The 16,676-nt window shown below is 37.2% G+C and overlaps 1 protein-coding gene and 1 pseudogene across 3 annotated transcripts in view; both read left to right on the top strand.

Annotated features, from left to right (window-relative positions):
• Positions 1 to 10,443, top strand: part of LOC101419631 (nucleolar protein 58) — a 34,588-nt gene extending 24,145 nt beyond the window's left edge. For all 3 annotated transcript variants that reach the window (XM_012525310.4, XM_004458871.4, XM_012525311.4), the window contains 5 exons: positions 877 to 1,011; positions 1,632 to 1,693; positions 3,634 to 3,767; positions 8,540 to 8,682; positions 9,227 to 10,443. In XM_012525310.4, coding sequence (XP_012380764.1) covers positions 877 to 1,011; positions 1,632 to 1,693; positions 3,634 to 3,767; positions 8,540 to 8,682; positions 9,227 to 9,277 — 525 coding nt within the window. In that variant the 3' untranslated portion in view covers positions 9,278 to 10,443. The remainder of the gene's footprint in view (positions 1 to 876; positions 1,012 to 1,631; positions 1,694 to 3,633; positions 3,768 to 8,539; positions 8,683 to 9,226) is intronic.
• Positions 10,444 to 10,969: 526 nt separating this feature from the next.
• On the top strand, positions 10,970 to 13,757 carry LOC101432854 (GTP-binding nuclear protein Ran-like; annotated as a pseudogene).
• The last annotated feature ends 2,919 nt before the right edge of the window (positions 13,758 to 16,676 follow it).

The raw sequence follows: 16,676 nt of genomic DNA, 5'->3' as shown, positions 1-16,676 counted from the left end.
CGGTAGGGGTTAGGGTGGGTAGCACACTATAAGTATTCTGTGTGACAGGAACTATATGATTTAACATCAACATTTAATAAAATACATGTAATACATGTACTGTGCTGAACACTTTATAACACGGGTTCTTAACCTTTGTTCCACAGGCCCCATACTATACTGCACATTACTTAATAAATACATTTCAGCTGCACCAACATCCCCACAAGAATGATGTGGTTTTTTTTTTTTTTAATTTCAATTCGAGCTCATAGACTTCTTGTTAAGAACCCCTGCTTTAACAATCTTTTTGATAGTCCTTTGAAATCTAGGTGTCTTCTTTTGTAAATGAGGAAACAAATTCAGACAGAGTAATTCCATTTTTTTTTAGGGTGCAAAACTTATAGAACCAAACTAAAATTTAAGAAAATTCAGGCCAGAATACTGGAAGAAACGAGGGGATCAATAAAATAAAATACTAAATAGTTCGGGGAAAGACCCACAAATAATTGAAAAACTTTTGAGAAAGAAGGACTACACACTCGTTCTGGATGACTTTTAAGAGTCATTGAGTAGAAACAAAAGGGGAGGAAGGCATTGGAAGAACAGTGTCACCTAGTTTTAGATATGAGCTGCTACAATATCTTACCCAGAAGGTGATGGAGGTGATATATACCCAGTTGGCCATTACAGTATGGAAACGATTCAAGCATAAGATGGATGCCTTAAGTTACATGATTCATAATACTTTCGTAATTTTGATTTTAAGAATATCTCAGAGTGAAGGATATGCTGATGTTTTGCTATAATTTTCTAATGAAAATAAATTATTGGGAGGTGTTTATATCTCGTCAGTATATGGTTTATGAATGCCTTTAATTTCATGTTCTCTATTAGATTTCTCGAATGCTGGCAGCCAAAACTGTTTTGGCCATCCGTTATGATGCTTTTGGTGAGGATTCTAGTTCTGCAATGGGAGTTGAGAATAGAGCCAAATTAGAGGCCAGGTTGAGGACCTTGGAGGACAGAGGGGTAAGCACTACATCTTACCTATTTGTAGGTCTTTATAATATAAAAATTACTTAATTTATTCTGATTATATTTATTTTTAAAAATTAGCTAATTTTAAAGAACTAATGTGAAAGTGTTTATTGCAAATGTTTAAAAAATAAAAATAATCATTGGTTTTTCAGTTTGTATCCTCTCTTAAGTGAATTACAGAGGACTCTACTGTGCACACAGATCAGCTGCTTTTTCAGTTTATAAATATTAAAAGTAACTATTTCATTAATCATTCCATTTTAAAAATTTTATTTCGTTTAGCATATGCCTCATAAACTATGAGTAGTTTTATGTACCTAGTCATTTCAGCTGCTAAAGTTTTTGTAATAAGATATATTTTAGTAGGTTTTAATATAGTCTTTCTGTGCCTGCTATGGGCATTTTGTGTATTTACCAAAAATAGATATCTTTAACAGTGTTTGCCATTAAAATATGCTATTCAAAGTAAACAGAAAGAAAATTATCAGGTATTGCTTGTTGGACTATATATTTTTATTATATTATACTTACTCGCTATTCTTGCTTTTATTAGACTACATTTTAAAAAATAATATGGCTTAGAATTTTATTAGTAATTTTTCTTTTCTTAGATAAGAAAAATAAGTGGAACAGGAAAGGCATTAGCAAAAACAGAAAAATACGAACATAAAAGGTGAGTAACATTGGAAGGCGAGGATACCATAAACTCTTACTGCTTATCTAAATGTTAATTATTGGCAGCAACTTTTTTTTCTCTTTTTTTTTTTAAGATTTATTTTATTTATTTATTCCTTTCCCCTCGTTTGAGCCTGGTGTCTACTCTGTGTCCATTTGCTGTGTGCTCTGAATGTCTCTTAGTCTTCTCTTTAGGAGGCACGGGTAACTGAACATGGGACCTCCCATATGGGAGAAAGGCATTCAATGGCTTGAGCCACTTCAGCTCCCTGCTTTGTTTTCTCTCTCATTGTGTTTCCCCTTTGTGTTCTCCTTTGTTGTGTCAGCTTGCCCCGCCAGGTCATCATGCCAGCTTGCTGTCTTGCTTGTCCTCTCCAGGAGGCACTGGAAACCGAACCTAGGACCTCCCATGTGGTAGATGGGAGCCCAATTGTTTGAGCCACATCTGCTTCTCAGGCAACTTTTTATTATAAATTTTAACTGCCTGAATATCCTTCTGATATTTTTCTTTGCCATTTACAGTTTTCTGTATTCACTTCTAGTTTTTAATTATATATACTTACTTTTCATTGTTGTAATAAGTACATATAATGTAATGTGCTTGACTTTTATCCCCTTTTTAATATTTAACTTATTTCCAGGTTTTATAGTAAATATTTGTCTTTCAAAGTTCTTTATGTATGCCATTTTTCCAAAAAAAAAAAGAATTTGTAGTTAATCCATACTCAAACCTATAAAAAAGTCAAATGACTGGAGACAGGTATAAAAATGGTTATTAGAACTATAAAGTATTCAGACTTCATCATAAAATTGACAGAAGATTTGCATGCAGAAAGGTGGTTTGGTTATTATTTGAGGTATTACTGGTATACTTGTGTACTGAGGAGGTTGTGATCAGATGCACATTCTAGATTATACACCTTTTCTGGGAATCAGTTTGACATTGTGTACTAAGAACCTTAAAAATGTTCCTAGTCTTTGACTCAGTAAATCCTACTTTTAGGAATTTTCTAGTATTAGGATGTAATTACAGAAATTTAAGCAAAGGTGTAGATAGAAAGGTACTCCATTATGTAATATATAATATTAGTCCTTTAAGAATTTTAATAGTAAAATCTTATGCTATTGGGGGCCAAAAAGCATGTACATTAACATCTCAACTATTACTATATATGTACATGAATATTTTCTATATTGTGAATTTTCCAAGTTTTCTACAATATTTTTTTTCTGTGATTTTAAAAAAAAATCTGTATAATTTGGTGCACTTATTTGACAGCTGAGGATCTTTTTTAAATTATAAATGTTTTAACTAGCCATGCTAATAAGCTTAAGAAATAGAGCAATTTAAACACAATGCACTTCAAGCACTAAGTAGTATTAGCTCACACTGCAGGCACTGAGTATTTCCATTTTTGTTTTCCCGTTATGTTAGAACCAAAATAAACTTTGGGCTTTAGTGAATCGTTAATTTTATGTTATCCCCTTTTGTTCCCCTGCCTTTTGGATCTTCTAGTGAAGACTTCTGTATAAAACTTTATTTTCATTTAAATGTTTTTAAAACTTGAATTGGTTCCAGTTTTATTTTCTAGTATAGTAAGGTGGTAAAAAGACCAATTTTCCTTTGTGCTGAATGAATATTTTCCTATACCATAGTAACTCTCCAGATTAGTAAATCAGAATTCATTTAACTCTCTATGAATAATTCATAGTAACTCTCCAGATTAGTAAATCAGAATTCATTTCTTTTGAGTGTTATTGGCCTACTTGGAAAACATTATTAGCTTTACGTTCTAGAAACTGATAGTCTTCATAAACTATCCAAAGCAACTAAAATGAAATTGTATTATTTGCTTATATAGTATTACCTAATGGCATTTTCTTTACATCTCCTCTGAGACTATTTGTAAAGATTTTCTAAAATTCTGGCTTTTTCAGTGAAGTGAAGACTTATGACCCTTCTGGTGACTCTACACTGCCAACATGTTCTAAAAAACGCAAGATAGACCAGGTGGATAAAGAGGAGGAAACTACTGAAAAGAAAGCCAAAAAAGCCAAAATTAAAATCAAAGGTTGGTTTGTATTTTTATGTCATTCGTGCTCTTGTTCCTTAAGTACTCCAGACTTCATAAGTCTTATAGAAGTACCTGCCTTAGAACTTTCTTGTGGAACCGCCCATATTGAAAGCTAATGGCATTTTAATAAGCTGTCTTGTTCTCTGGTTAGGTTTTGTTAAATTTTTTATACAAGTATTTCTTTATAAGTACTTGGAATTAAGTATTATGCTAAATATGCCAAAAGTTTAGCTTGTACCACATCAATATGAAAATTAGAATAGAAGAAAGAAAAATAAGTGATTTTGGTTTCTAAATTGGTTGTTGAAAATTATTATATAGTTAAGAATGAGTGTAAGTTTAGTGCAGCCATTGCTTTCTTCATTGTTTCTGTTACGTGGAATGGACTAGAAGAGTCTAGTGGGTATCCTGCCACCAGTCATAATATTTAATAGGTATTCCAACAGTGAGTCAGGTTGCCTTGTAAAAATTCACTAAGTCATGCCCTGTTCATTAATTGCACCTATGTTAATTGAGCACCTACCAGCTAGTTTAGAAGAAGGATCAAGAAGCAAAGATTGATTTAACTTTTCATATCTAAATAGTTTCATGGTTAAAAGTATACTATTTTTAATGCATGTGGACTCCTACCATTTACTCAGTGGGGAGAATATGAACAAGTTCTTTAACTCCTGTGAAGTAAAGAAATCCCTAAACCTATCTGAATATTGTGAAGATTAAATGATACAAAACCAAGCACAGTGTCTGGCATGTTATTGAACTAGTCTTCAAGTATTAACTGTATATAAGAGCCATAAATATGACCATTGTTAGCACTACTAGAAATATTGGATACTATAATTCTTTCGAGAGGGTAAATATCAGAGAAGCTGAGACCTGAAGAGTGAGAGTTGAGATTGGGGTGCACAAAATGGAATATTAGAAAGGAATGCAGTTCTAATAAAAGCTACAACATGGATAAGCCAAACAAGCCAGAAACAAAAAGACAAATAGTGTATGATTTTGCTTATATGAGATACCTAGAATAAGCAGATCCAAAGAGATTAATATTTGCTTATAGGTTATGGGGCTGGAGTAAAGTAGGTGAGGGGAATGGGGAGTTATTGCTTAATGGATAAGCAGTTTCTGTTAATAGTAGGATGAGTCAAACAGTATTGCTATATATCCTTTTATTTTTTAGTTCAGGAAGTAGTAATGTAGGTCCTAGAATGTACTAATTAATCCCCACCTTCTGATTTAATCTAACTCTCCAGGTACTGTGTGTCTCTATCTGTATAGCTTAATGTGACTTGAGAAAGATAATAATCATGTTGACTAGTCTTCCCCTTAAAATTCATGATCATGAGCTTCAAGTGGACCCTTACTGCTACCCAGCAAGCACGCTATGTAGTGCATGCATTCTTCTAGATGACTATCATTGTGTTTCTTCTCTCAAACACCTTTACTTTGAATCAGTGATCTTTCTTCCTGTTTCATACAGAAAAGCAATTTAAAGAATTTACACAAGCCCAAAGAACCATACCTTACCTGTATTGAATCCCTTCATAATACAGTTGCTTCAGTTGCTTTTACTAGTATAGATAAAGCTGTCAGTACTTTTGCTAAGACCCCCTCTCTACTGGTGCACAATATTACCTTCCATATCTCTTATTCAGGGATTTGCTTCAGCAGTTTTCCCATTTCTTGAAATATCAAGTTATCCCACTTTGACATCTTGGTGTACTCTTCCATTTCTTTAAATAAAAAGAAACTCTGTTGGGGCTCACCCCACCCCCCTTTTAAAAAATTCTCTCTATAACAGAACTCCCTGAAAATTGATTTCTAGTTCTTTGGGCTTGTTTTAAGTGTTTCCAGTTATTTCTGGAACTCAGTATAGGTGGGCCTTTACCCTAACATTTTCCCTGTCCTTTTCAAGGGTATCAGTTCACCTCCACAGTGCTAAATCTAAGGTCAGTCCTCTTGCACTCTTATTTAACTCATTAGTAGCAGTTGAAACACCAAATTCCAGATTTTATCTTCAAAGTATATCCAGAATCTGTCCACTTCTTATATCCATCATTGCCATTCTTTTTTTTTGTTTTTAAAAAGTTTTAGTGAAGTATATCATTCATACATGAACATACATAAACAGTAAGTATATAGTAAAATTAGTGAATTTGCAAAACAAACATGCATATCATCATACAAGGCTCCCATACATCTCCCACCATCAACATCTTGCATTGTTGTGAAACATTTGTTACAAACTATGTAAGAGCATTATCAAAATATTAACTACCACCACTGCCATTCTTACTGTAGGATCCACAGTGGCACCCCATTAATTGATCTCTTCTCATTTTCTGCTCTCCTTGCTCATTCTTCTCCAGACACACAGAGCATAGTTATTATTCCTTGAACCTCCCACCCCCACCCCCACCCCCTCATATACCCATAGTCCTACCCTCTCCCCTGCCTCCCCCCCTCCCCAAAAAAAAAGAACTCAAGCGCTTATATTTTTGTATTGGTTCTCTCTTTGTGGAATGTTTTGCTCCAGGCTTGCCTGACCATACTATCTAAAATGTCCACATGCCTTGCCTCCCATCCCTTTCTTAAGCTTTGTTTTATCCTTAGGACTGATTACCATCTAATAAATATTATATAATTTATTTTTATGTCTTTTTCCCACCCCCACTAAAATAAAAACCTTTACTGGAGCAGAAGTTTTTGTCTCTTCTGTTCCTGCTGTATCATTATTGTCTACAACAGAACCTAGGATAAAGTAGGTGCTAAATAAATATTTGTTGAATAAATTAGATGCATTTTCAACAGTAATAAACCTTTACTGAGCCCTCTCTTTAATGTGCCAAGCATTATACTAAGTATTTTGCATGAATTAACTCATTAAATCCTAGTAACAGTCCAAAGAGATATCTATGCTCTATAGATAAGAAAATGGAATTTTACATACAAAGTTAAAAACCTACTCAGGAATCACAGCAGATGAAATAAACCTGATTTCTCTTGGGTTTTTCTAGGTTTTCAGCCCAGGCTCTTAATCATCATTTCTTCTCTAATTGCCCCCCCTACCCCCAAAAAACAGTTTTTGAAGGTCAGATTGATAGCCTTTAAATGTTTAAAGAACATTTGAAAATGTTCTTTTGTTCTCTCTTTTTTTTTTTTTTTAAGGTACTGGGGGCAGGGATTGGACCCAGGATCTCATATGTAGGAAGCCAGCACTCAACCACTTGAACCACACCTACTCCTCAGTGTACCCTTTTTTATTCTTGAGTTTTCATTTCATATATTTTTATTTTTCCATGTCTTTTGCATTAACATTTTATTTTGAAATACTTGGAGGATATTTGCAAAAATAGTATAACCCCCCCATTCAGACAACTCTAACCATACCCCTAACCTCTTAGACCAGACACCTAGATCCACCAATTTTAACATTTTGTCACATTTGCCATATCATTCTGTCTATCCATATATCCATTTCTAAACACTTCAGGGTAGTTTGTGTACATCATGTTCCTTGCGCACAATATTGCCATTGTAAATAAGGATTTTTACTTACTTAACCACCATGAGTACAATTAACCACTTCAAGGAATTTAACATTGATACAGAGCTTACAGTCTGTGTACCAGATTTTTCGTATGCCCCAGTAAAGTCCCTTTTGGCCTTTTTCCCTTCCTTGCTAGATCCCATCCAGAATCATTATTGCATTTCATTGTCATTGTGTCTTTTCTTGGAAATATATTAATATATACAGCATTTTTCCATCTCAGTCCCACTCAGGCATATACAGTTCAATGGGATTAATCATATTCACGATATTATGGTACCCTCACCACCTTGCATTACTAAAATTTTCTCATCTTCAAACAGAAACCCTACATTCATTATGCATTAACTTTCCATTGCCCCTTTCCCCCACCCCTGACAATCTGTACTCTTTGTGTCTTTATGAGCTAGCATATTCAGTATTTTCTTTGTAGTTACCATGGGACTTAAATTTAACATTCTCAGGTCATAACAATCTTATTTGCTTTGATACCAATTTAACTTCAATAGTACCCCAAAATATGTTCCTATACCCCTCTGTTCCCCCATCTTTTTTCTTGTCACAAATTGCATATTTATACCTTATAATGAGGTATAAATATGCAGTACTCCACTTTTTACTGCCTACAAGACCTAAAAGGCAAATGTATAAAATGGCAATGTCTTAATCCTCCCCTCTTTTTTTAAAGACAGTTTTGCCAGATGTGGAATTCTTGGTTGACAGGATTTTGCTTTCAGCACTTTCAAAAACTTCTTGAGTCCTTGGTTTCCAGTGAGAAATCAGTACTTAATCTTACTTAAGCTCCCTTTATCTCTGGCATTTGACAGTTTGATTATAACATGGCATGGTAAGGTTATGTTTAGGTTTATCGTGATTGTAGTTCGTTGAGCATCTTGGTTATGTATATTCATGTCTCTCATTACATTTGGGGAGTTTTCAGCCATTATTTCTTTGTGTATTCTCTCTGCAGATGACTTCTTTTTAATCATGTAATATTTGTATATAGCTATAGGATCAGAAAATAGCTTATTTTGAGCTTCATCTCTGTCATTTGTAAAGTTAGTGGTGTTGGACTGGGTTCAATCTTGAAGTACTTGTTTAATTATTTAAAAAAGCATTGGATAGTTGGCCAGAATGACAGGGAAAAAATGAGGACTTCAACCATTTTTGCAGGGTTCTGATTCAGTGTTACTTGCCGTATCACACTTTTCCCATTTAGTTGAAGAGGAAGTAGAAGAGGAAGAAGAAATACTAGTGGTGGAAGAGACTTCTGTGAAGAAGAAGAAGAAAAAAGATAAAAAGAAACACATTAAAGAAGAACCACTTTCTGAGGAAGAGCCATGCACCAGCACAGCAATTTCTGTATGTATATTTTTAGCATCTTTCTCTTTATTTTTTAATTTTTTTTAGTTTTTTTTACGCGGTACCAGGGATTAAACCTGGGACCTCATACATGGGAAGCAAGCACTCAACCACTGAGCTATATCTGCTCCCCTGTATGTGTATTTTTAAAAACCAATTATATTTGACATGGGCAGGGTCTACATATTTTAATCCACTCTGTATATAAAAGTTAACAGAAAATGAGTAGGCATTGCAAAGAATGGTTTTCATTGATGGGGAGGTAAGAGTATGACTTAAAGGGCCATTTCCCTAATGTAGAATCTTATTTACAAAATGGGTTTGCTTTGAGGAAGTGAGAGAATGTAATATGATTTGCTAAAAAATTACTGTCATGGTTAGTTTTTAAATTTTTAATAAGTATTTACTTAAAGTAATCTTTTTCTTCCCCAAATTGTTTTCAAGGGAAGTAAAATAGATTTCTTTTGTTTTTATAAAGAAAGTTTGTTTTACTCACCCATTTAGTCACAGCGCTTTCAAAATCATTCTTGTTGGTTGTTTTCAGAGTCCAGAAAAAAAGAAGAAAAAGAAAAAAAAGAAAGATACTGAAGACTAATGGAAGGAAACCATAATTCAAGCTCAACTGAACACATCATACTTAAGATTCAGTCAGGATCATCTGTAGCTTTTAATCCTAAATAAGACAATTTATTTGTCTTGGCATCAAGTCTCTTAAACCTTTTGTCATCTTTTCTTAGAGTCTTTGATATACAAATAAAAATATTTTCTTTGTATTTAAAGCAATGCTGTGATATCTTTATATCTGAGGTAGAGAATTTTTGGCCTTCATATTTTATTTGGCATCTGAAGATTATTGTTTAGATAATTACAGCTAAAAAGTGAGAGTTCTGAATAGTTAATTAAAACTTAGCCTTTTGGAAGGCATTAATTAGATGGACCAACTTAAGTACCTCAAATTGTGTTTCTCTTGCCTTTTTGGGCTGTTTCGTTTTTCATTTTTACCATTTTCTGCTTTGATTCTGCTCCCTTATTTATTTAAATAAAGTTTTTTTGTTCATTGTTTTTAAATTAGGTGAGCAAAACCTTTTAATATTTATTCAGAAAGAGAGATGAAAATATAAATAAATAAATCTGTCCCTAACTTTATTTGTTAGCAAATTTGAAAGGTGCAACAAAATAATCTTACTCATCTAGACCCTGATTTGTTTCTGTGGTAATCTAAAGTGACTTAAAAAGGTAACACAAAATGTTTTTAAATAAAGAATAAGGAGATAAAAGGACGGAAAAAAAATGTCAACAGGAATGAGATAGTAATCTGAGTTTCTCAGGCATAGTGTTTAATATGTAAACAGTAGTTTTGTTGACAGTTCAGCTGTATAAATCAGTGCAACTGTAAGTTTCACAAAAATTTTATATTTTGCCTTTCTCAGTGTATGTCCTAAACATCATGCTAAAGCCCAGTTCATTAAAAAGCGTTTGGCTTTACAAAATGCTAGGATTACTGTAGTTTTGCGTTCCACCTCTTTTTTTTTTTCTGTGACCACAGGCAAGTCAGCAGCCCCTCTGAACTTGAGCTTCTCATCTGTAAATCAGATGATGGTCAGCTTTACCTCTCCTAATAATTTGTGGAAAATGAGATGATATAAATTGTCAAAGATGTAAATAAGTTTCAAAGTTAGATATTTGATGGAGATAAATATTGATAAATACATATGGCCATCCCTGTACAAAATTCTATAATAAAGCTTATCTTGCCATCTAGGAATGTTGTCATTTTGTGTCACCCAATAGGAAATAATAGTACCCAGACATTCTCTATTTGAGACACCACATGTTAGTTTTGTTTTTAACAACTTTCTATGATTAGACCCACCAGGGGCTGTATAGCCAAAATCTTAACATCTGAAACAAGATAAAACACCAGTTAATAAACTGTACCTAGTTTTGAATATTCTACCTGCCTTGGAAAAACCTAGTTGAATCACAACCATGACCTTTTCTGAGTGCTAAAGGTAGTGTGCTGCTTGGCACTAATTAAGTGCTGTAAGAATGAAGAGTTGTAGATGTGGCCTTGTGTTCCTTCTCCAACCTCAGAACACTGCAGTTCTGTATTCCCATTGCTGCCCAAGAAAAGTTTTCTTTAATGCATTTGTTGTGTCCCTAAGGCCATCTGTAAAGATTTGTTTTAGGCTTAGCCTCTCCCTCAGCTCTGCCACTTAGAATTACATGCAGTAGGGCCCAGCTTAAATTTTCATGTGCATAGTAGCCACCTAGGGATCTGGGTAAAATGGATGTTAAAGTCAGTAGGTCTAGGTGGGATCCCTATATTATTTTTTTTTAGCGAGTTCCTAGGTGATGCTGGTCCAAGGTTAGCAAGGTAAGGAATTAAACTTGCACAACCTGCTTCCTTACCCAAAATAGGATTGCTATGAGAATTAAGCACCATAATATATGTAAAAAGGGTTTTAAATGTTAATTTCCTTTCATCAGCATTCCTTAATCATACCCATTCCCCAGTTTAGACCCTCCTTGTTTGCTTTCCTTAAGCAGTTACAGAGTTCTTGGGTATAATAGACCTTTAATGTTTGTTTAATTGATAAGTGAATGACCTGTGGAGAATTTTGTTTTGATAAAAGGAGTTAAGAATGCCACTTCTAATTTTCCTTTCTTTACAAATATTTTTGAGAACACCATTAATTCAACTGTAAGGCTCCAAGTGATAGAGCCAAAATTTAACTCCAGGTTTTTGGACTCTGGACTTAGTTTTCTAGTTGCATTGTTTCTTGTTTTTTTGTTTTTGAGATATGGAGGGGCCAGGGATTGAACCTTGGGACCTTGTATGTGGGAAGCCTGAGCTCAACCACTGAGCCACATGGGCTTTCCTGAGTAGTTTTGCTTGTTTGTTGGTGCTTTTTTTTTTCCCAGGAGGAACCAGGAACTGAAACTTGGACCTCTCATGGGATGTGGGTGTTTAACTGCTTGAGTCACATCTGCTCCCAATTTATATTGTTTTTGTGGCCATTGACTGAACTCTTCCAAAAGTCAACATTTGTTGACTTCTTTTAAATACATTTTTTATAAAGCGCATATGGTTCAAGCAGTTGGGTACCTGCCTACTACATGGGAGGTCCCAGGTTCGGTTTCTAGTGCCTCCTAAAGAAGAGTAGCAAGACAACTGATGCAATGGGCTGGCGTGGTGAGCTGATCCAACAAGATGACACAAGGAGAGAACAAGCAGGGAGCGGATGTGGCACAAGCGATTGGGTACCACATGGGAGGTCACGGTTTGGTTCCTGGTGCCTCCTAAAAAGGAAGACAGGCAGACAAAACCAACAGAGAGCAGACAGCAAGCACAAACAATGGGGGGTGGGGGGATGGGGGAATAAATCTTTAATAAAATCAGTTTTTAATACAATTTTATAGATAAGTTTTGTTTGATACCTGTTTTCAGTTTTCTTGGATGTATATTTAGGGTTGGAATTCCTGAGTCAAATGACAGTTCTGTTTTATTTCCTGAAACTGCCAAACTTTTCCATAGTGGTTGTACCTTTATCCCAACAGCAATGAGGGTTCCAATTCTTAGCTTTTTAAAAGGAAAGTTTAGGGAAGCAGATTTGGCTCAATGGATAAGAGTGTCCGCCTACCACATGGGAGGTCCAGGATTCAAACACAGGGCCTCCTGACCCGTGGAATGAGCTGGCCCACACACAGTGCTGATGCGCGCAAGGAGTGCCGTACCATGCAGGGATGTCCCCCATGTAGGGGAGCCCCACGCATAAGGAGTGCGCCCTGTAAGGAGAGCGGCCCAGCACAAAAAAGGTGCAGCCTGCCCAGGAGTGGCGCTGCACACGTGGAGAGCTGACACAGCAAGATGACAACAAAAAAAAGAGACGTGATTCCCGGTACCGCTGACAAGAATACAAGCGGGTCCGCCATCTTTCCACCCCTCAATCAGACCTGTACGGAGACGCTTCTGGAAGAACCATCACAACGGCTGCCCAAGGAGAACCCCAAGTTCAGTTTAAACTTGTATTGGTTGGCGATGGTGGTACTGGAAAAACTACTTTAGTAAAACGTCATTTGACTGGTGAATTTGAGAAGTATGTAGCTACCTTGGGTGTTGAGGTCCATCCCCTTGTGTTCCATACCAACAGAGGACCTATCAGATTCAACGTGTGGGATACGGCTGATCAGGAGAAGTTCGGTGGACTGCGAGATGGCTATTATATTCAAGCCCAATGTGCCATTATAATGTTTGATGTAACATAGAGAGTTACTTACAAGAATGTGCCTAATTGGCATAGAGATCTGGTACGAGTGTGCGAAAACATCCCCCATCGTGTTGTGTGGCAACAAAGTGGACATTAAGGACAGGAAAGTTAAGGCAAAATCTGTCATCTTCCACCAAAAGAAGAATCTTCAGTACTATGACATTTCTGCCAAAAGTAACTACAACTTTGAAAAGCCCTTCCTTTGGCTTGCTAGAAAACTGATTGGAGACCCTAACTTGGAGTTTGTGGCCATGCCTGCCCTTGCCCCACCAGAGGTTGTCATGGACCCAGCTTTGGCAGCACAGTATGAACATGACTTAGAGGTTGCTCAGACAACTGCTCTGCCGGATGAGGATGACGACCTGTGAGAAAATGAAGCTGGAGCCCAGCGTCAGAAGTCTAGTTTTATAGGCAACAGTCCTGTGATGTCAGTGGTGCAGCGTGTTTGCCACTTTGGTATATAGCTAAGCAGAACATGTGCTTAATCTTTGGGATGCTGAACGAGATGTATGGGCTTCAGAGTGAATGTGGCAGTTAAAAAAAAACCTTCATTTTTTGGACCTGCATATTTAGCTGTTTTGGAATGCAGTTGTTTCCTTTTTGAGTTTCAAATATAAGACTGCTGCAGTCACATCACAATATTCAGTGGTGAAGTCTTGTTTGTTACTGTCATTCCCATTCCTTTACGTTTAGAATCAGAATAAAGTTGTATTTCAAATATCTAAAAAAAAAAAAACAAGCAGGCACAGAAGAACACAGCGAATGGACATGGAGAGCAGACAACTGGGGGGCAGGGAAAGAGAGAGAAAAAAAATTTTTTTTAAACGTTTATTGTATCAGATACATTGCAACAATAAAAGCTTTTTAAAAAAGTATCCAATATGCTTAAGATAGAGCCCAAGAATTTTCATTTTAAACAAGTTTCTAGCTGTTGATGGTTGGGAGTCCACACCTTAAGAAACACTTTGCTTAGAGAATTGTCTTCTACTGTCCTGGTAGCCCTCTGGTAGTCAGGCATGTCTGTCTTGCTAAAATAGCATAATACCAGCATCAGGCAACAGCATTGGTGCTTCATTGTAGGTAATTGAGGAGGCCCCTGGGGGAATGATACACTTCCTGGGGAAACCCTCATAATCTGGTCAGTGCTGTCCCTACATAAGACAAATTTGGATGGATGTAAGGAAAAATTGGCATTGTTTCCATAAAAATCTGCCTTGAAGAGAGTTTCCTGGGAGTGGGGGAAGTTATTTGAAAGTGTAAAATTTAATTGTTGATGCTGTAAGTGTTCTGTATGTTTTTTAGTATAAAAGAAAAAAAATCATTTTGTTCGTGAGAGCAAAGAATACCAAATTTGAAACAGCATATAGCCCAAAATGTGCAGCACAAACACATCTTCGAAACAAATATTGAAATGGTAAATGTATGGACTCCTTCCACACATTGTGCAAATGACTGAGCATTTCTGGATCTTCGGTAGAGTAGTTCTGTTTTTTGTTTCTGTGGCAGTTTGATGTTGTTATGAATTCCAAAAATAGATACTGGATTATGTTTGTAAACTGGTCTGTCCCTCTGGGCATATTAGATTATATTGGATTCAGAGGTTTCACTTTTACATGACTAAATAATGATTAAAGCTTTGGGCCACCTCAGCAGGATGTTGCATCCCTGCCCCCTTGGTGGGTGGGGACTCAGAGAAAAGACATGACAATGATCAGAGTTGGAGTTATAATCCTGGAGTCCAGGAAGTAAGCACACAGTGGAGCAGAGAGATGGCCTGATTAGTAATGGCAGAGGCCTGGGGAAGAGAGACGGGCCATTTGCCTGATAGTCTACAGCTGGCCTTGTGAAGATAGCAAAGCAGCTGAGCCCAGAGAGAGGCAAGCCCCTGGAAAAGAGGAACTCAGGAAGCCTGAAATCAGCAGTCATCATGCTCCAACTTGTGGCAACAGACCTTGGTGAGGGAGGTAACTTGTGCTTTATGGCCTGGTAACTGAAGCTTCTATCCCAAATAAATACCCTTTATAAAAACCAACTGATTTCTGGTATTTTGCATCAGCACCCCTTTGACTGATTATAATAGAGTTTGTTTTGACTATTACAAAGCTGCATTGCATGTCTTTTTATACTCACCTATATGTTTTTGTAGGATAAATTCCTGGATGTGGAATTTTTTTTTAAGAGATTTATTTATTTATTTATTTCTCTCCCCCCACCCCCCAGTTGTTTGCTCTCTCTGTCTATTCACTGCGTGCTCTTCTGTGACAGCTTCTATCCTTATCAGAAGCACCGGGAATCTGTGTTTCTTTTTGTTGCGCCATCTTTTTGTGTCAACTCTCCGTGTGTGTGGCGCCATTCTTGGGCAGGCTGCACTTTCTTTCACGCTGGGTGGCTCTCCTTACAGGGCGCACTCCTTGCGCATGGGGCTCTCCTACATGCGGGACACCCCTGCATGGCACAGCACTCCTTGTGTGCATCAGCACTGCGCATGGGTCAGCTCCACACAGGTCAGGGAGGCCCGGGGTTTGAACCCCGGACCTCCCATGTGGTAGAAGGACGCCCTTTCCATTGGGCCAAGTCCACTTCCTTAGATGTGGAATTATTGTGTTAAAGGGATGTGTAAAATTAATATATAGTGCCAGTTTGCATACAAAAGGTTATATTAATTTATAATCCAATTATACATATACACTCCAGTAGTGCTAAGAGAAAACTCCTATTTCAGTAATCCACCCCAAAACCCTACTTGCTAGCAAGCTACTTTTGCTTATATAGTAAGTTCTCAATAAACTTTAAAATATTAATTTGGTTTAAGTGATTTTTAAACCTGGATAATTTTCACTTTCTACCTCCTACAATTCTATAGTGCAAAATGTACAAGATGGGACGCAGATTTGGCTCAATGGATAGAGCACCCGCCTACCATATGGGATGTCCTGGGTTCAAACTCAGGGCCTTCTGACCCATGGGATGAGCTGGCCCACATGCAGTGCTGATGTGCGCAAGGAGTGCCATGCCATGCAGAGGTGTCCCCTACTTAGGGGAACCCCACACGCAAAGAGTGCACCCCATAAGGAGAGCTGCCCTGCACAATAAAAGTGCAGCCTGCTCAGGAATGGTGCCGCACACACAGAGAGCTGACACGGCAAGATGACGCAACAAAAAGAGACACGATTCCTGGTGCTGCTGACAAGAATGCAAGCAGACATAGAAGAATACACAGGGAAGCACACTTGGCCCAGTGGTTAAGGTGTCCGTCTACCACATGGGAAGTCCGCAGTTCAAACCCCTCCTTGACTCGTGTCGAGCTGGCCCATGCGCAGTGCTGATGCGTGCAAGGAGTGCCGAGCCACGCAGGGGTGTCCCTGCTTAGGAGAGCCCCATGCGCAAGGAGTGCGCCCCATAAGGAGAGCCGCCCAGTGCGAAAGAAAGTGCAGCCTGCCCAGGAATGGCGCCACACACACGGAGAGGTGACACAAGATGATGGAACAAAAAGAAACAAATTCCCGTGCCACTGACAACAGAAGTGGACAAAGAATATGCAGCAAATAGATACAGAGAACAGACAACTGGGGCGGGGGGAGAAGGGGAGAGAAATAAATAAAAATCTTTTAAAAAAAGAGAAGAACACACAGCAAATGGACAGAGCAGACAACTGGGGTGGGATGAGGGTGGGGGGTGGTGAAGGGGAGAGAAATAAAAAATAAATCTTAAAAAAAAATGTAC

The sequence above is a fragment of the Dasypus novemcinctus genome, chromosome 7 (assembly GCF_030445035.2).
Source record: "Dasypus novemcinctus isolate mDasNov1 chromosome 7, mDasNov1.1.hap2, whole genome shotgun sequence".
NCBI lineage: Eukaryota > Metazoa > Chordata > Mammalia > Cingulata > Dasypodidae > Dasypus > Dasypus novemcinctus.
Note: the sequence above shows the minus strand (reverse complement) of the source record. Positions and strands in the feature narration are given on the sequence as shown.